This window comes from Seriola dumerili, unplaced genomic scaffold (assembly GCF_002260705.1).
Source record: "Seriola dumerili isolate Sdu_G_001 unplaced genomic scaffold, Sdu_1.0 BDQW01000052.1, whole genome shotgun sequence".
Classification (NCBI taxonomy): domain Eukaryota; kingdom Metazoa; phylum Chordata; class Actinopteri; order Carangiformes; family Carangidae; genus Seriola; species Seriola dumerili.
This window is the reverse complement of record NW_019174307.1, coordinates 13,055,136-13,076,851: the sequence shown is the minus strand read 5'-3', so window position 1 is coordinate 13,076,851 and position 21,716 is coordinate 13,055,136. Positions and strand designations below refer to the sequence as shown.

Sequence of the window (21,716 nt, the reverse complement as noted above, 5' to 3'; positions counted from 1 at the left end):
CCCTGTTCACACACATACTGTACATTAAGCACACACCTGCACGTGTTCACCCCATGTCTACTTTTCAAACATCCACTACACTACCGATACTACCACAACTGCTACTAAGGTTAGCACCATCAGTCAAATTGTAAACCCTCCTCCCTCTACAGCAGTGGATTCTGCACCAGCCAACTGTGGGGAAAAAAAAAAAAGAAAAAAAGATTGCCCTCCTAAATTGGAAAGATTGATCTCGTTAGGGCAAATATCACTCTTTCCATCTCTGCGGTACACCTCCCTCGGCCCTCTTTGGATTTGTGGAATTGTTTTAGGCCAATATCACTGCACTGGAGAACTGTGTCACATGTGATACGCTCCTCTTGATATTATCCCTAAAAAAACAGTTTAGATTCAGTCAGTCCCACTCTGCTTTCCATCATGAATAGCTCTCTGGATCTGATCTTTCTTAAGATTGCTCCTATTCAGCTATTGCTGAAAAGACCTGGTCCATGGACTTAAAAGACTCCCAGCCGCTTTACAAACTGCAGAAATCCTAGACCAACTTCTACAGACGCTTAATAACAGCAATATATTTGAGAGGTTTTCAACCTGGGTTCTGCAGCTACACAGCCATGAAACAGCTCTTCTTAGAGTTACAAGTGATTTACGATGGCTGCCGACTGTTCTGTGTTACTGCTGCATGACCTCAGTGTAGCATTGGATGGCATCGACCACTCCGGCCTTTATAGACTAAAACAATGGGTGGACATGCCATCCGTCACCACAACATCTCCTTCCATAGCTATGTGGACACGGTTCTCCCCGTCATTTAAACCTCCTGACATTAGCAAAGCAGCTTTATTATAAAGCAGTTTTATACAAGTGTGGATGCCTGATAACCCTTTAGAATTGAATTCTGACAAGACAGCAGTTCAGTGTAAAGCCTCCTGGCTCCCTGCACTCATAACATAAAAGCCAGCTACAAAACATCTGGATGCTTGAACGTGGCGCAACGTGTAAGGAATGTTGGCCAGTTGCGTTTTATCAACTGAGGAATATTTCCAAAAGTGGATCAGTTCTGATGCTGAAATTTCGGACCTGCAATCCTGAACACTTTTCCTGTATAACATAAAAGATAAATACTGTTATCAACTTAAATTATTATGTTTTTCATTGAATCATAGTGGTTTTAAGCATCCATCCTGCTGTAGTGACAGCTTTGGATTTTTGTGCGACTGCATTTCCTGTGAATTTGCATAGCAGTCAGCACTTTCATATTAAATCATACATTTAATATTGACTGAAGGACACCTGTAGTATATAGTATGATGATATTAGTTTTGGAAATTTTATATACTCAAGTCATGTTACAGTTATTAAGGCTGTGTACAGTCAGTGTCAGTTTTGGTGTGGACACAAAAACATGTTGTTTTTTTTTGTCTATTTTCCAGGTGAACATCTTCGTGTATGCCCTCAAGGAAACACATGTTGCACCCAGGAAATGGAGGACAAATTTGGTCAACAGAGTAAACAGGACTTTGAGAATCTCGTTGATGAAATGAGTCATGAGTTGAGAAGCACCTTTGTTTCCAGACATCAGAGATTCGATGGTAAGTCTTAAGTCTCTCTTTTTTTAACTTAATGCTTTATTAATGTTCCTCTTTTGTTTCCTTTTCTTTATTTTATTGTTTTTAATGGTCAGTCACAGCAGAACAAATTGCTACAAAAGGTAAAATCAAAGGATTGAGACTGCATGTGTTAATTTGAAAGGATTCACTGTTTATACATTTGTAGCTGTCCGCCCTCAAGAGGAGATGAGATGTGAAAATCTCATTAATATGCCTTGGAGTGGAGAAGCCTCTTGTTGGATTAGACAAACATGGCTTCTTGCACAGCAGATTGACAGCTTGAACAGCAGTACAGAGCCAAACTCTGCATTATTAAGGTTGTTTGGTGGTCCTGTGCTGTGTGTGATCTTGTCCTCGCCCCACGGTGACTGTCTTGACCACCACACATCCACTGAGCTTCTGCTATGGGAGTTGATGTACTCATTACTGAACCGAGCTCTCTCTTCACCTCTCCATCTCTCCCTCTTGGTATCCTTTCTCTGTGGAGTCAGCTCCTTGTAGTTACAGTTTAATGAGAAATAATAATCCCTCTAGCTCTCAAGATTAGACTGTGTGGGGAGCAGCAGCTTATCAGTGTGGACAATGGTGAAGGGTGGTGGAGGTGAAAATTGTCAAGAACAGCCACCTGTCAGCATTGTCAAACAGTTTATTAGGAATGCAGGATAAAAGCCTGTAATGAGTTATTACTCAGAAACCTTTTAAACATGACCATGTTTGAATTCTCTTTGTCTCAAAGTGAATGGCAGGACAAAACTGAAGGAAAATACACCATAATGTTTCCTTTTTAAATAAATTATTTTTAATCTTTTTAGGCTTACTGTAGATTACTAATGAAACACAATACAAATAAGACAGTACCCATTATTGTTACTGCTATTTAATCCTTGGCATATACCGAGTTTTCTAATTTCAGGGAGTAATGATGAAGAAATAGTAAAGCTGTCTGTAACCATCAAACTTCGGCAACCTCTACTGAAATAGTGGGTAATGCATCAGTGCCAGCATGAGCAAAGTTATTTATTAATGCACTCTCCAGAACAGTGACAGAGTTTCTTATAGGAGAAAGAAAAGAGAAATTTAGAAACCACAAAATATAAAGTTCTAAAATCTAGAAAAGCTGAAGGAAACAAGAGAGTTAAAGCTTTTTTAAAAGTGTGCTGAGACTTTTGCTGAAGAGCAGCAACTGAAAAGAAACCAAACAGAATCACTGTAATAAAAGAGATAGTGTATGCCCAACATGCTGCCACCTACAAGTACTGTAGCATTGCGGCTGATACAAGTTTACATTTGATAAAAAAAAAAAAAAAGATGAAACTAATTTATTCTACTGTATATTGATCTCATTCAGTATGATCGTCGCCTGTGACATGGTATGCATTTAAAGTAGCACAAATCAAGCTTCCTGTTTTCCTATAGGAACACATGCACAAAAACAACACAAATCCAAGTTAATTTTGAGCGTTATTAGCGAATCAAACGTCTTCCAACTGCACTTTTGCTGCCATTTCTCTGCTCTTTGCCATAAATCTCTTTGCCTGCTTGTCATCTATGGAACTGAAATTGCAAAACAACAATCTCTGAAAATGGAGGAGTCTAGGGGCGATGAATCTTCTTCAATTGTCTCTGAATTCGAAATTGGTATCGAGTAGCAATTGCACTTCCAGTGCAGAGCTGAGACGACCGAACTGATGGTACTCGACAGCTGCTTGGGTTCAGGGCTATCACGAGTGCACAAACAACAGAAGGTAATCAGTCTACAAAATACAAAAGTGACAATATTGACATTATACAACACAACTAAGATATTATAACAGATGTCTAACTAAAGTAAAAGGTCACCCTGGTTTTTCTTTTTCTTTTTTCATTCTTGAATGGTTGTGGTTCAGAAGTATTAGCAAATCTCAGTATCTTTCATTTCATGTCCTTATATTTGGATAAGGGTTTATCATCCACTACAGTATATCTCCTATAATCTCAGCCCATTTATAATTTATTATTTTTCCGAGATCTAACGTAGGTTACCAACATTGATAATGATGCACATTAAGATGGGTCGATGGCTTGGCCTGAGTCTGATCTATCAGCACCTTTTACACCTTTTCACCATTAAGCACTTGTTTGATCTGTTTACATCGTGTAAACGGATATATAAATAACATAAAACATAATATGTCAGCATGAATATAATCTCTCCGCTTGGATCTCAGGATTGAACAGCAACACTCCCGATGATTCAGTTTATCCAAAAGTAATTCTAATCTTTGTCCAAAAGTAGGAGGTCAAAGCATAGATTTTCACATTGGGCTATCTAAATATATCCTCTGTTACAACTAAATAATGTTTGAGTGATTAATAGCGCAATATAATACCCGGCAGTCAATGTCTTGTCTTTCTGTGCTTATTCTTTTCAAACTGTTCAACATATTATATGAAACAAATGCTATTGAGTTACAGTATGCAACTCTCAGATGATTGCACATTGCCCAGAAACTCAATGTCACAATGCCTTGGTGATGTCTGTCTGATTTTTCCAGGAATATACACTTCTTTAGCCTGCATGTGATTCCTGGAAGCATGCATAAATAAATGAGTGTTATTTTGATCAGCCGCTGTCAGGATAGTGAATGTCATAAGGAGGGCTCCAGTGAGGGAGGAAATGAGGTTTGTCCAGCAGCACTTAGATGCATGACTCCAGGCGCCCCTCTTCCTCTTGGGGTTTGCTGCCACTCTCCATAATTTCATCAAAGCAGATGCTATATGCAGGTTTCAGCTCCACAGACCCTCTGCTGTCTGGAGACTGTGTGTCTGCTGAGGGTGTTGACTGACCACCCGCTCGGGAAATATGCGGTATTGATTGCAAGATTTAAATTTCACCCCTTATCTTTATTTTGTCGTTAATTGACTCTGAGTGTTTGAAGTCGTGCGGTTGCTTAGTTTTGAGCAGGAGATGTCCGATGAGATTTAACAAACCACTGTGTCTGGAAAAAATTCTGAGTGAAATCTTAAATACATTTTAGTATTTCAGGTATTATTTATTTAGGAATCTGCATTTTTTTTTTTCGTTTTGACTCCATGTCCCTTTTTACCAAAATAATTGTGTTGGCCTTGCTACTGAGCCAGAAACCATAGCTAAAGATCCAAACAATACAGTGCTGTTAGTTCATTTAGATGCTCTTCACCGTCTATTTAGCACCTGGCTCTGTAGTCCCACCTACACAGAGTCAGTGTATGTGTATATTTTCTTCTCTTTATGCAGAGTTTGTGATGAGTGTTACTGTAGCTGACAGTAGCTGGCCAGCCCACGCATACCTGACACCACAGCCTATGTGTCACAGTGAGAGGGCACAGTCTCAACTATGCCAAGACCATCTGAGCAGAAATACAGGAATATCCACAACAACCCAGTTACAGAGTACAGCTGTATGAATCTAAGAGAGAAAAAACATCATCTGAAAAAATCAATGGCAAATATGGTGCCACATTTGCTGCAATCAAATGTGCAAATTTATATATCAAATAGCATGTCTGAATATTCCCATCATAACAGCACAGACAATGACTTTTCATAGAAATTAGACAACACAATAGCTGGCACAGAGAATTCTTTTCTATCTTGCTTATTAAAGACTAAATCAGGGGTCTTAATTGCTAATCAATTGCTGGCCCTTCTGACCGTGAACACCATGGTGCTGGGTAGCCATACAGAATATTAATGTAGTCCACCCTCAACAATTGATCTTTATTTGCACTGCTGGAAGGTTGATGAATATCTTTTTTATACACTTAAACAAGAATATAAAAAGCGAATTCTCTCCTCCCTCAGCAGCCATTGTCGAGGTGCCCTTGAGCAGAGCGTTTAACCTAGAATTACCCCAAAGAAGCTGCCAACCATAGAAGACCGTACCGTGCTGGCCAGCTACCAGGTGTGGATATGTTGTGTAGATGAATGTGAAGCTGGGCAGCACTGAAAAGGGCATGCTTGTTCAGCGAAACCATTCTTTAGTTAAGAAGTCCTATCAAACCATCCAGTGAGAGTGTGTAGGATGCAGGTAGAAATTCCACAGTGCGCATCTCTGTATACTCTAGAGACTGTAGCAATCCTTCTCAGCAGGGTTTCTGATGGACAAGCTCTGATGTTTTTGGAAATACCGGAGAGTTCCCTCTAAATTTTTCAAACTCTGTCTTTTGTTTAAGATACTTCACAGGACTCTGTGTTAGAGGGCAGAATGTCAAATCCCAGTTAACACTCACAGCATAAACCACCACTCTAAGCATTCCTGTTTTATCCTCATGGTAAAGATGTGGGAGGATATGATAACTTTCAAATATGAGGAAATAGAATCTAATGAGATTAGATTAGACTAGATTAGATTACCGTATTTAATCAATTAGTGGCCATGGCCTTTGTTTACGTCAACTGCGGACGCTAACAGGCCCTTATTCGAGGCCGGCTGTAATTGAAACTAGCCCTTTATTTCTAATTCACTCTATTTTTATAATTGGTGATAATTTGGTAAGAGGCCTCATGCTGATGTGCTCCTGTTTGCCCTGTTAAAGTTGCTACATTAAGATGTTTATACAAACTCAACACTTCCCATAATCATTTCAAATTAAAAGCCCTCTAGTGTTTCGTTGGAGAGAAACCATTTCTTAACAGGGCTTTTACTGTGAAACGGCCGGACGGGACTGAAGGACAGCAAAGCAAAGTGGACCAGAATGAATGAATGAAATACTTTCGATGAGTAATTCAGAACAACAAAGTGTTGAAAATAAAATCATATTGTTGAATTTATTAAATTAAAGTGGTAGAAATGTACATTATGCACATTATATGACAGGTACCAGGAGTTTATCCTGCCTTGTTTGTTCCCTGGCCTGTATTTCGAGGTGGGCCTTTATTTATTCATGTCGACCACGTTATTGGAGACTTTTAATTGACTACCGCAATTTATAATAGAAATAGTAGATAACATTACGTTAGAAATATATCTGTATATATCTGGACTCACCAACAAACCAGTCACTTTTTTATTTTAGCAGCTGTGATTTTACATTGAAAGCCTATGTTTTTAACGGTCACTGTGTGACACAATAGGCAAGTCACAGGAATTAACGCAAGAAAACGGAGACATAAAAGGTCAGCATCTCATGTACTCTACGGCTGCAGAACACTCAAAGCAGCCCTCCATTGACTAGCACTGGTCTGATGATTGACACGTGGAATTCAAAGTGCTCCATTTGGCAACAAAATTGCCAGTTTCATGTGTGGACATGAGACCTCAAAGAGGCTGCAAACCTGCCTGTGCACTGTATATTATGCAGTTTCAATAGTCACAAAGTGAGAGATGGGCTCCCTCTTTGATTGGCTGTAGTCCTGCAGGAGAAGACATTGACTGCTGAAGACAAGAGGCTGTTTGCTCTGCTGCATTATGTCCAACAAATCATGTCATATTTGCAGTTTACACAGGGTAGCTTCCCTAATGGATTACACATAGATCTGACAGTGTGTTGCCTCGGAGGTGTTTGTACAAAGGAGACATCTGAGAAATATTCCAAAAAAATATATATATATTATATGGAAATCATTAGCCTTCTTTGAGTGTTTTTGGCTCTTTAATACCTTTCATCAGTGTGTGGCCTTGCAATCACATGCTGCACTTCAAGACATATATTGTGAAATTGTAGAATTGATTAGTTAGAATTAATACATATTCAACCAGTTCCGTGCAACTGTGAGCAGTTCATTTCAGAATGTGTTCAAATTGGAAGAGTGCTTACAAATTTTTCCAATAGTTGTGGGTTTTCTGCATAAAACAATCCAATTCAGTGCCAATTTTTCAACCCATGGTAAAACAAATTCCATTCCGGACCTCATCAGTCCAACTCCTGTGTCTGTGTCCTCAACTTCATTGCAAATTTTTTATTTAACACAAAATGAATAAAACGTATCAAATTGCATCACATTTTTTTTTATCAATATAACCACTAAAAATTTATTAAATTCTTCTTGAAATTACCACAAAAATCTCACAAAAAGTCAAGAGTGAGCAGTTAGGGTTTTACTGAGGCCCCAGTTTTGGCAAATAAAGATGAACAAGAGACCACATCAAGTTTACTCAATAGTCTTTATTGTCTTCAAAAATCTCTGGTGTGGTCTGAAATGAGAAGCACACAACTTGCCTTTTTTCATCATCTAGCCCAAAGATTTAAAGTAGGAGCAGTTGGTTTAAAGATTGCTAAAATAGAGATAACTGACACAACTCTGACATATAGGAGAGCATCCATCAGTAGGTTTCTGTGAGAGCAAGCAGCTGTGGAAGCGCGGAGACGCAGGCTTTTCTCCTCATCACGGAGAGAATGACTCTGCGTAACCCTCTGCACAGCACTGTATGGAAGGTGAGGAATTGGAGCCAAACTGAGCTTTATCAGCGAAATGTAATGAACTCTCTGCAAGTTGGGTGTATTAGAATCAACCCCTGTCCGGCATTTCAGCACCGTTATCCTCCGTTTGCAGCTCTTGCAGCCTTTCATTTAGAGAGACGTCTTAATTACTACGTGGTGTTAAGGATTTATGTAAGCTTTCCTGTTCATTTTTAGCCTCTGACATTTCACTAAATTTGCTATTGTAGAATATGATCCCTCTCATGAATTTTCACTAATAAGATTAAGATGGCTTTTTAACAATATATTGTAGTCACTGAATTATACTGAGACCATCCATATTGTAATTATTAAATGTAATCACTCCAAAACAGACTTCAAAATTATATCAACCATACTGTCCACATTAACAATACATTTTGCCTTAATTACATTGGTTATATCCAATTAATATCTCAGCTGACAGCTTTGACTACACTGGAGTTTTTTTTTTCTTTCTAAAATGCACCTTTTTAAATGAAATTAGTTTTGAAGCTGTCATTAATCAGTGTGCATATCGCTCAGCACCACTGACTATTCTCATTACCAAAAATTAGTCGCTGAAGCACAAATCATGCTCGGAGCTTTGCATATTTAAATAACTGCTCATTGTAGTTTTTCATTCACTATATAGTCTAGAGAATAATCGAAATAAACATACCTTGGCCAGCACCACAAGTCCTGCATACTGTAGGTACTAATGGGGGAAAAAAAAGCATGAAAGTAATTTTAATATTCTGCCGGCATATTTTTCCTATTTTACTATCTTTTTGGTGTGCAACATATGACTAATAAGATGTGATTTGGTGTGGTGTCATGGACAGTCATGGCATTTTGTCTCTCTGCTTCTGTAATCTGTAATTTCACCTGCATTGCTGAGCACTAATGACCACTTCAAATCCATTACAGTTTTGTCAAGGCCATTCTGATAAGTGCATGTAATGTGCATGGCTCAGTGGTGCCAGATGAATCTCTCTCAGTAGATATGTGTTTAGAGTATGTCATGTGACCCAGGTACCATGAACTGCTTTACAGCTGCTTTACAGATGGTCAGTCTAACAGCTGTAGTAATTATGACGGGCTCAAAGGAGGAAATCAGGTGAAGAGTGACAAAGTCAACTGAGTTTGGGATGGATGGATGGATGGATGGATGTGTGGATCCATCTATCTATCCATCCATCCATCCATCCATATATATGTTAAATGTAGGAATTATTGTAACCATGACAACAAATCTTAAGGTAAAGAAGCACTTATTTTAAGCCCAACCACAGTTAATTTTTTTCTGCTTAACCAAGTAGTTTTTGTGCTTAAACTTGACCAAACCATGACCATTCCGCAACCTTAACCATTATTACTGTTCCCATGTCAACAAACGTCAGGTACACCCACCAGTGTCGCTCCTATGGGTCGAATGCAGGGATGGGGACAAACCACCTACTGTATATGGTCATTTAGGTTGGAGGAATAGTTGTTCAGGGATGTACAAAGGTTGCAATTACTGTAAAATGCACTTTCTTTTAGTATTCAACCTCTGCATAGTCTAAATAGTCCAGCACTGTGATAACCAAGAAAAAACACACATGAGTGACAGGGTTCGTGGTGTTAATAACTGACATGCTGTTACAATGGCCACCCACGCAGCTCATTATTTTTAATTATCCCTACCTTTTTAATGTTTTACTGCTGGCCTTGTCCACACAGTTGCTCCTCTTTCCGCTAGCCCATACCACTGAGAAACTAGAGACTTTAAAGCTGCACTAATCAATATGTTTTTATTAACAATGAAGTAACTGACTGTGTAAGGTGAAAGGTGACTAATCAACAGAGAATTATCTAAAAGAACCAGATTTACCGCCAGGACTTTGCATAAACCTAAACAGAACTAAATGGAGAGTGAATATTGGACTATTGGCTCCAAAGAAATCTGTCTAGTGGATGTCAAATGTTCGCCATATCAACTGTATGAGATAATAATATATGAATATCCTGTTTACAGGTCTTTCCACTCAGGTGGCCAAAAAAATCAGTTAATCCTGCTGTAAAGCCTTGGTTTGGGCATATAAAATGCAATAATTTAGGAAAATAAAAGACTTTCTATAATCTCCACTATCCTTTATAGGAATTGGAGTCTCCTCTGACTAGTCTTCAGTTATTTCATTTTGCAGTTTTGAAGCCTATTTAAATTTTAATCCTGGCCCTTGAAAGTCAGCGCTATCATTGTGAATAGCAGATGGTCAGAAATGTTATCATCTCATCTCAGTTTCTGGTGAGTCGTAGAAGTCGTGAGGCAAACAACAAGGTGCCTAAAAGGAGTATGCAGAGGGGCTGCAAACCCCACAGACAAACTTTATTGTGGAATCATCATAATATAGAAGGATAATTTATTACACTTCATCTGACAGCCTTATGCTTCCAGCATATGGAGCAATACTCCAGTTAGAATCTGTATATAGGAAATCATTCACCAATATATATCAAGGTACATGAATGTATTTGGGGTTTAAAGGTAAAATATGGACAATACAGACCTCATGCACTGCAAACACAGAACTTATTGCTTTCCAGAAATATATGAGGAAGACTCCTATTGCAATGTCAAAAGTAGTTTACTGCAGATAAAAATCGACAAAGCTGTGAAGTCTCTTCAAAATGGAATCAACATCAAACGCCCTAACTGATTTGCTATTTTTGTATATTGTGATTGTTGGCGCATTTGTTGTTTGAATTGCAATCAGGCACACTCGCTTTAATGCAGCATTCTCTCTTGCAATCAGACACATTTAATGTAATTTTGCTGTGTTTCTATTTTAATCACAAATGTAAAGAGGGCTCCCACTGCATCTTATCAAGGCATATCTATATATGCCATGTACAGAATTGTTTAGATATCATTTATGAAAGAAAACCACACAATCAGTAACACCTTTTCATTTCTTCTCAACCCAGAATTCTTCCTGGAGCTGCTGGAGAACACAGAGAGGTCTCTGAATGAGATGTTTGTGAGGACTTACGGCAAGCCTTACATGCAGAACTCGGAAGTCTTTGAGAATCTGTTTGCCGAGCTGAAGCGCTATTACACAGGAGGGAATGTTAACCTGGAGGAAATGCTTAATGACTTTTGGTCGCGGCTACTGGAGCGCATGTTCACGCTGCTCAACTCCCAGTACGTCATCACTGAGGACTATCTGGAGTGTATCAGTAAGTACACCGACCAACTCAAGCCCTTTGGAGACGTGCCCAGGAAGCTCAAGGCTCAGGTTACCCGGGCATTCATCGCTGCACGCACATTCGTCCAAGGGCTCTCTGTTGGCCGGGAGGTGGCCCAGAGAGTGTCTAAGGTAAAAGTTCAAATTTAACTGCATTATAAAACACCCAATCAACTGCTTATTTCTGACCGTTGCAAACCCGCAACAATAATTTGATTTCACTTGCGGATTCTGATGGAAAATATTCAGTATTTGACCTCGGCTAAAATTAAGACTTGCTCTGTATCCTACATATATTTTAACAGGCCCAAGGTCTTGGTGTTTCTGCAGTGAACACATTTCCCCCTGGTTTTTCACTCGAACAAGTTCCTGCCAGATACTTTTCTGACTAATGTGGGCTCTCTTGCTGCATGTCTTCAGGAAGTTTGGGCTCAAGGCGGCTTGTTCAGGTGCTGTCTTGAAAAAGGTGTTGAAGGGTATGTGGATTGCTCAGGAGAAATTCCCAGACAGTGAAAAAGGAGAAGAATGAAATTTCTGCCATCACTGTTTATTGCTCTCTTGCCTAATATTTGTTCACCCAGTATATAGAAGCCATTAATCATGGTGTAGCCTTAGTATTATGTTTGATGCGATGTAATCTTAATACAGCTTCTGCAGGATATCATACTGTTCTGGGAGTGGGTGTAGTTTTGATCATGTACAAAGTAAGATAAAAAAAAAAGCAAAAGGCTAAGGCTTGGATTTTATTCGCACTCAACAACAGGACTGTTTCTGCAAGCCTTCTAGTGAGCTGAGAGAAACCCTGATAAGCACTACACTGCAAATCCCCAGCCACCCTGGTTTTCTTTTCACTACTATATTGATATCAGTTGGATTGGATAATCAACACTATTATAAATATTCATGCCACTGCTGTAAAGTATAGACGCAGAAGCCAATGAAAATATAGTAACCCTCAATCATCAGAGACAAAGCGCTAAGGTGTTAGTCCCAGTGCACTTGTTGAACTTTAAACACGTCGCTGTCACAGCCTGTATCAGCTCCCCCCTCACCAGTAGTAGTCGTGAGGCTCATTTAGAAGCAGCCGCAGAGGATGTGTTGTTAGTATGCGTTTACTGAGTTACACCCTGCGTTTATTACAAGCAGGCATGTCCCAGCTTCACCCCTTGACATTTCAGTGGGACCTGAGATCCAGGTCATGTGTCTGGGACTGCAGCCCTTTGATCCCCAGGGTATAAACTCATCATGAGGGATTGGGTGTAAGCATAATGGAATAAGACACCCTGCTAGAGGTGTCTGTTGCACAGTGTCTCTAAGATGTGACATCCATGCTTATTGCTACCGGGATATATATTGAATTAAAGTAGATGATGTAGTACTTTATTTCTTTTCACGGCTTAAGAGACAAAACACAAAACCCAGCAGAGCTTTGAGGAAGCAGAAACTCGTGTTTGGAGTCTGCGTCTCACAAACAAAGCTCAAACTTATTCCAGATCATTACCCAAACAGTACATCTGCCTCTGTTTATCTGAAGTGATTAAAGTCTTCTAATTATTTGTCTGGTTGTTGATTCTTAGAACATTTAAATTCTCATATGGGCAGCAAAAAAAGAAGAACACATTTATTAATCGGAGTGCACTCACTATAGCAAGATGACACGGTATCTGATACATGCAAAGGTGTAGATGTGTTTTATACAAATTAATGCAAAAAAAAAATCCATGCGCTCACTTGCTGCTGCTGTTTATTAGTATTTGGAAGTTATTGGAGTGTGGAGATTTGACATGATAAAATATCATTAATATTATCTCACACTTTGAAATGCCACTATATTACTAATTAATAAGATGATTCATGATGAAGGACAAGGGTTTTTTCAAATTAAATGAATAAGGAACTATTACTTTTACTATTCATGCAGCATGGCTTATGTTTTTTAATCTTTTTGTTTAAGGTGGGATTTTGTAATTGTCATCTCATTCTTATAGGAACAACTTGCTTTACAACATTGTTAGTATTCACTTTGATAACTAGAGATGTGGCAGTGCAGATGAAGATCTCGGATTTTGCTATGATTTCATTATAATCTTCATGATCCGTGACCAGCTACTTGTGTGACACATGGTGCTTTACCACAGTATATTTGGCTGTAGCTAAATCATACTCATCTAGGCAGCACAGATAATACTGCAGATGGCATAGTCACATGTCATGTCTACAGAGGAGCTGTACAACAACTAAAGCCTGATTAAATAACATGTTCTGAGTAATTAAGAGCTAATTATCAACTGAATTAGTTGTTGCCTAGCAACAATACCACAACAATCTTGTTGTTTTGCCTGTGTGCATACAGTTACAATCTAATTTATTCAACCCTGCTGAGTATATAAGGGTTTATATAACAGAGGTTTCCTGATGATATTTTTATAAATGACACTCATGAGTTGAGTGGTATAATTATATTGATAATGAAAATATGGAACTTGATCGCTCAGGGTAGCAGGGCTTTTTGTAACATAGCCATGACATAATTATTAAACCCCTATCTAAAGTGTAATGTCCAATGTTGATGTTTTTTAATCATTTGCTAGTATGTAAAGCCATCAAATTATTGCAGAAGACAATTAAGCTTTTGGGAAAGGTACGATGGCTCTGAATTTGCTTCAACTGTGATATGGATATAAATCCTGTCTATGCAGCCAAGCTGAGTAACAAACCTAGCAAAGATAAAGGACCCGTCTCAGAAGCAAAGAGAAGAAATTCCTTCATTACTCCAAAAAGTCAGTGATTACAGGAAGATTTCCAAGACACTTCAAGTTCCAAGAGACATGGTTGGCAGAATCATACACAAGTTTAAACCTCATGGTACAGCAGCAAATCTTCCTGGGCGTGGAAGAAAGAGCAAAATTTTTCAAGGGAGAATCAGACAGTTGAAAACAACAGCTAAGAAAAAAAGTCCAATTACTGCCAACGACTTGCACGAGGACCTGATGAAGGCAGGAACAGAAGTATCTGTCAGTATCAGACTATATGGAGAACACTAAACAAGCAAGTACTTCAAGCCCAGAAACCTTGTCTCATTCCATACTTGACCAAAAAGCACATAAAAACTTGACTTGAATGTGGAAGAAAAAATGTGGATTGGCCCGTCGAGTTATAGGAGTCTTTTTTTTAATGGAGTGATGAGACTAAACTGGAACTGTTTGGAGCCATGGATCAGTAGTATGTGTTAACCCCAAAGCTATGTGACCTGTTGCTGGGGTGTTTTGCTGCTGCAGCAACTGGTTAACTTGACCATGTCACCAGCATCAAGAAGAATGTGGTGCCCTCAGTCCTTAAATTGAAGCTGATATATAGTTAGTGGCCAAAATTTAGTTTAGGAATTGTTTCTGGAATGTCCTTAGTTGGCCATCTTAGTCACTTGAAAATCTTTGGTGGTATTTAAAGAAAGCAGTGGCAGCATGGAAAAATTAGTGAGCTGGTGAAAGCTTTTGCACATGAAGACTGTGCTAAAATACTAAAAGAGAGGTGTCAGAAGTTTGTGAGAAACTCTCCAAGACATGTATTGGAGGTCATGAAGGTCAAAGGATGCTCAACAAAATATTATAATAAGAGTAATTATGATGCTAATGGGCCTTTTTAGAGAAAATTGGAGACTGTCCTGCAAAAAAAAAAAAAAACAAGCCCACAGTTCATCTGTACCAGTCCTGTATTATGACCCACAGTTATTGTTTTATTGTTAGTTGACCCCGAGCTAGATGGGAGCAGAGAAGCAAGTCTTGTAACATAGAGTGAGAAAAGTCCACATTAGGTTAGGAGGCGATATTGGGGTGGATGCACGGGTTGACAAAACACAGGATTTTCACACAGGAGACCCCAGTTTGTCTCCCATGTGAAACAGATAGTTGATGTTGTTTGTTTGTAACCATGACCTCTATGATTGTAACCATGACGATGAAGGTCCTCTACCCTTAAGGAAGTACTTTTTTTTTTTTTTTAACCCAAACCACAACCAGTTTTCCTAAACATTAAACACGTAGTTTTTGTGCTTAAACCTAACCAAACCATGATTGATCCACGACCATATCTACACATTTATTAATGTAACCATGACGACAAAGGTCTGGTAAGCCTGCTGCTGGTACGCTCTTATGTGTCGTGTTCGAGAGTAGGGACAAAACGACTATCACGGCGTTAAAGTTGGAGAACTTGTTGGAAAATGTAATTTATCTTTTGCACCATTAGTAAGATCAACATTAGGTTCTCAAAAATCACTCAAAAATGCATTATTAAAGTATCTTTGACAGTTTAACTTCGTTGATATGTTTTCATTAAATTTTCATAACATCACAAAAATGTATTGCAGGTCAAGGGGGATGAATCACTTTGATCGAAACTATGATACAGGTTTCCTCTTGAAGACTGAGAAATTAATTTCCTCACCCTGCAGTTACAGTCAGCTTTCATTTTGATACTCAACTCCTTAAGTGTATCATGTCTTTTGCATTTTCATACAAGAAACTATGCCTATGTCGTTTTGTGTCCAGCTTGCCGTGCATTCACACAAATTAGATGGCAATAAAATGTGGTAGGAATTTCTCCTCTTCACAGTCTTTTACATTACATTACTTTAGCACATGCATTAGTCCAAAGAAACTTACAATAAGTGAATCCATCCACTATAGAATAACAACATAGAGCTATATGCCATCAAGAATCCTCAGTACTGCAGTATTAGTGCTAAGAATGTTATTTATATTTTTTAAGGAAGTGAGACATTAATAAGTGCTTCCATGGCACATCGGGGTGTAGTATTAAAAGGCAGATTTTGAGCATGAAAGATGTTTAATAAGACGCTTGTTGGTGCTTGATGGAACACAGGAAAAAAATCCATTAGCTGTGACCCAGGAGCTTTCATTTCAAACATCTTGACAGGGCTTCAGAGTGTAAGCATTTCAGTGCAGAGAGTAAGAATGTTGAGTGCTGCATGCTCTTCAAAAATCATGTAATAAAATCAGTTTTAGTAGGTCATGCAGTCAGGCTTGTATTTGCTATCTCAAATGCCACCATACTAGCTTACACAAGGCAAAACATTGATAAGATTTTGCACTTTGGATATAATACAGCAGAACAGCTGATCCAGCCAGTGGTCAGCTTTGTCCAGTAGTTTGTTCTGTGGGTATTTCTTCACCATCACAATTCCTCCAGAATGAGACATAAAAAAAATTCTCTATAGCTTGTGCAAATCCCAGCTGTTCACCAAAGTGACCCACAGTCTGTTCAAGTCACACCAGTCAAGTCAAGTCAGTTTTATTTTTCAATAAATAGGCTAAAAAAAATGTCTAAAAGACATACAACACTTGCTCATCCACCAAAACCTTGAGCTTTTTCAAAAAAAAAGAAAAAGAACCTGAATGAACTGGATGCTTGTAATTAGCACCCTTCATTTAATTTGCCACAGTGTCGAATTAAGCTGTGTAATTCTAATTTGTCTTCTCCCTAAAAAGGCAAAAGTATATCTACATCTGCACATCCTACTTACGGTTATTAGTCTGCCTGGAAAACATTTGAAAAGTGTTCCATGTTCTGCACATTGTGAAGTGGGGATATAGCTTTTTGGATTAAGAAAACAACACTGAAGCACTCAATTAATACTGCAGTTGATTGTTGAACTTCATAATTATGCACTTTAATTGTTTTTCACCCTCTTCAAATGCACGATGAATCTAATTGTGGCTAATGGATCAATTTAACTTCCACCCACTAAGATAATCTTCAAATGTTTCTGACCAAAAACCAAATGAATATGCCTCCAGTTGTATTTATGACTTGTTAACTGAGATACTGTAGTAAGATAGATCTGTTGAAGGAGCTCTTAAGTGAGACATCTGTGGTAATATTGATCATACTGTATGTTCAGAAAGACATAAGTTTAAGTATTTTACTAAATCATTTTGTGTAACAGTGCATTTATACTTTTAAACATATTCTTGAAATATTTAAATAATCCTCTTTTAAAGGTGCTTTGAATGTCTGATTGATGTTTTAGACAAACAAAAAAAAAAAAAAACAAGTTCATGCTCTATTTAAAAGGTGTGAGATCTCAGTGGTCAGGAAATTTAAAGCAAAAGCTGGTTTGAGGGAGACGTGAACAGAGCTTCAGTCACTACAACACAATAATATATTTCAGTGTGTAGTTGTGTTGTACTTTTTAAGGCCTATTGTCTGCAATTGTTAGCCTATTGCTTATGTACACTTTCTGCCTGACAAGCCAAAATAGTGGCTAATTTAAAGTGAGGTGCATATTATGATGATTTACCAAATGTCTTTGCTGTGGAGTGATTATCTGTAAAAAACACACTTATATATATATATTATGTTTGTTTATAACTTGATGACTAATGAGGCCTTACCACCATCTTCAAACTCCACCTGTCACACAATAACATCATATCCTTTTTGTTTGTGAAATCAGGGAAATGACAAATACAGAAAGAGGAGTAACTCAGAAAAAACGCTTGACAGCCAACTGTGGCTGAGGAGTAGGCAAATGAATATTTGTTTTTATTTAATTTTGCCCTTTAAATGCAGGGCAAATGATCTGGTAATGATCACACACTTGTTGTGATTGACAGTCATTGCATGTGATAAAAGTTTTTGAACTCTCTCGTTTCGGCTCTTGTGACATTTCTGAATGTGCTTTTTGCACTTTTTTGATGAAGGGTTTTTACAAAATAATACATTGAGTATAGTATTCTGATAAAACTCAACTGTGGTGCGTTCAGGCAAGGCAAAATAATTTGAATAGAAGAGAAAATGAAAAACAGTGAATTCAAATCTTCCATGTAACTGTTGACAAGTGACAGAATATGAATAAAATGATCATGGATTTCATAGGGCCTGTCCAGATGCTAATTCACACTCTGTGTCCCTGCAGGTAAGCAGCACTCCAGCATGCATGCGAGCGCTGACAAAGATGCTGTACTGCCCTTTTTGTCAGGGCATGCCAGCAGTTAAACCCTGTAAGAACTACTGCCTGAATGTCATGAAGGGCTGCCTGGCCAATCAAGCTGACCTGGATCCAGAGTGGAACCAGTACATTGGTAAGTCCTTTTTAGATGTTTTTTTTATCTATATGTGTATGTCTGGGTGTTTACCTCTAATGGATGTCATAAGCAAGGAAAGTCACATATAAGCACTTGCAATGACAGGTATAGAGTCAGTTTTCACCTCCAGCATTCCCTTATCTACTGCTTTACGCTTTTATGCGTTTTTGCTGCAGACTGGGGCGTTTGGTGAGATCAGCAATAGCTGCAAGACGTTTACACCAGATGGAGTAACTGGACACAAATATTTGTAGTTCATACCTTTTTTTTTTTTTCTTCTTTCTTTCTTTTTTTGCTCATTAGAGAGTAAACACCTTAGTGTTGAAACACTAAACACAATGGTTTGGGCACTTTGAGGCTAATGTTTTATGGAAGTAAAGACAGGCCATAATCATTTGAATATATCAGGAATTCATGACTTAATAAATAATCTGTCTGAATTCATTTGGTTTGACTGAAGTTAAATTTCACAATTAGTTATCGAATTGTTTATATGATTCAAATTATAATGGTCCTTCTGTGTTTCCATGGTATTTGGTGTCTCTTTTGGCCCTATGTAAGCTGAATGTATGTAACTATTACATAAATAATGTATGTAACTAACTAACAAAATGTAAACTTTTTAAGTATGCAGGATTACACAAATCAGTGTGTCATGTTTGACTTTCTATTTTAAGAGCAGTTACAGCTAGGGCTGTGTTGTTGTCATAGTCTGACAACATCAGTTTCATTGACACATGTTGGGCCCTCAGATAAAAAAAAAGGTGTTTTATTTGTTGTTCTTCCATCAATATTTTCCTGCATGAAAAGGTTTTATTCATGGGATTCTGCTCTCCTGCTGGGCTAAATGGGGACTTGTAATAGGGCAGAAGTGCACCGCGGGGAGTGTCAAGTTTTGTGAAGGGAAGTTCAATGGGAACTTGTTCAGCTCAGAGACAAAGAATACAAACATGAATGTAATATTTATATATTTATGTAATGTTTCATAGAATGCGTTACACAGATGATTCCTGCTGTCAGTTAGATAGGCTCATCGTGTAGGACTGAACTAGAGCAGTGACAGTGAAAATGTGACTGGGCTGCTGTGACAAATAGAAGAAGGAGCTCTAGTTGTTTCTGACAAAAAAAAAGCATTTTGTTGCATTTATATTTCAAAATGCCTTTTTTCCCTTCCTGTAACACATTGAAATATCTCTATATTTATATAATATTTCTTTCTAGGCACATTTAGATGTATTCACAAATTTATCCAGTCAAATGTGTTCTTTATCATGGGACTGCATTTAAATACCACGCCACTTTCAGGGACATCTCGCATTTCATGTTTGCATACATCTTAAGTTTTTGTATGTCATTTAATGCCATTTCGGTTAAGGTTAGAGGTTAGTCAAATGGCATGCCATGAAATGACACGTCAAATGACTGAAATGTGATATGGGGGCAACCAGCTAACCCCAACCCCATCATATAAAGCCACACTTGACCGTTAGCAATTTGGTCGTAAAAGTAGCTAGCAGAGTGATGATGGCGTCAGAGGTTTGTGTTTCAGATTTAAGTTGGTAAAAAAAAAAACTTATGTTTGTAGTCCTAATAATGCTGGTGAAGATTCTCTAGAAACTGTTTCTCTCAAGTCAGCACACTTAGCAGTCAAATCAGATCCCAGAGAGATCTAATTACATCCCTCTTGAAAAAACACCCCACCCCCCAAATGTCTTTCACTCCCCTTTTAGCTCTAGTTTGGCCTGCTTGATGTTCGGCCCTTCTCATCAGTCCCTCGTCATCTTTGGCACTTGTCCATTTTATGCTGGCCATGTAGTATGCATCAAGCTTGTGTAAGCTTGTGACCTTGATACAGCTGCATAAAGTTTTGTGCCAGTCTTTGTGAGAGCCACTGGGACTATATGGACCAGCGAACCAAAACAATGAGCGGCTCAAAGAAGGTGAAAGCTGCAAAGAGCTTCAGGGTGGAGTGTTGATTCTCAGTGGGATCTGTAGCACTACCAACACTTTTGACACTACAAGTAGTTATTTTGATTCAGTGTTATTAGCAAAAATATCTCCTAATGAAGCTTTAAAGACACAATTGATTCATGTAGACATGTAGACTTTGAAGACAACAGTAAGGACTTTCACCTGCAATGGTCTTAACAGAGATGTCTAAAAAAAAAAAAAAAAGAGCAGATGCATAATGGAAAATCTCTTACAGAATTATATATTCATATTTAATGTCTATCAGAGCATATCACTCTTTATGAGAGTCAATGTTTTGGTAACAGTTTATTAGGCCGAGGGTAGTGTTGCTTGTTTTGCAAAACAATAGAAAACAACCAGTCAGAGGATACCAGGATACATGCAGTGGAACTGAAGCAGATCTGTTTCACATATTATCCATGGTGGCCTGAACGGCTCTATGTGTACAACTAGAGCAGGGCAGAGCAACTGCAGTGCGGCAGGAGAAACGACAAGACTGACAGATGCTGGCTTGTGTCATGTAGGGGAACTTTTCCCTAAAAGCAGGGATGTAGTGCAGTGTAAACCCACATTAATGAACTCAACAAACCCTCGACATCTGAAAGGCCACATATGCAAAGTCCAGTGGTCTCCAGTATGCTTTCCGTCGTATACTCTGGAATTTAGTCATGTTGTCTTCCAGTGCATCATGGTATTGTCAGACGGAAGTGTGGAGCAAAGCACCACCCACAAGTGGGAATAAAAGCAAACACTTCTTTGAGCTTAACACAGCAGAAGCATTAACTGGTGCAGATTCCAAGGGATGCACAAGACATTGGTGGTCTGGAGGAACATCTGATAGTATTTAAGCATGCTGTGGAAGTTTTGAATGTAGTTTGTGTTTAAACATCCCCACAGCTTAAACCAAATTGGCAAATACTGAGGAAGAAACAACAGCTTGATGCAGGTTTAACTTTAAAGCCGACTCTATATCCCTAAATGTTTTACGAAATGATAACCTTGATATATGAGGAGGATGTAATTCACAATATATTTAGTCTTTTGGACAATCTTGTTGCAAAACAATACATTTGTTCTGTTCATCAAGTCCTTAAATGAATGACACGCTGCCTCATTCCATCTTTCCAGACACCAAAGGGCATGTTGGAAATTTGGGTTGTGTAATATGTAACATCGTTTTACAATATGGAATGCTTGGTATTTATTTATTAATTATATTACGTCAAACTAATTTAGTCAGAAAATGATTACACCTGCATGTTAGCCCACTGCCTTACAGTCCTGCCTCTTATGAAACTCAACAGGCTGAGATACCTGCATTTGACAAACGAATCTCAGTGTTTTCACTTTGCAGTTGCCTTTGCTCACACAAATCCATTATTATTTACATTCTATTTGATTAA

The 21,716-nt window shown here is 38.3% G+C and overlaps 1 protein-coding gene across 1 annotated transcript in view; it reads left to right on the top strand.

The window, feature by feature from the left end:
- The window catches only part of LOC111218635 (glypican-6-like), an 83,374-nt gene that overhangs the window by 17,051 nt on the left and 44,607 nt on the right, over positions 1-21,716 (top strand). Inside the window, exons 2-4 of the mRNA XM_022741028.1 lie at positions 1,431-1,589; positions 10,977-11,368; positions 18,174-18,339. Of these exons, the coding sequence (XP_022596749.1) occupies positions 1,431-1,589; positions 10,977-11,368; positions 18,174-18,339 (717 nt within the window). The remainder of the gene's footprint in view (positions 1-1,430; positions 1,590-10,976; positions 11,369-18,173; positions 18,340-21,716) is intronic.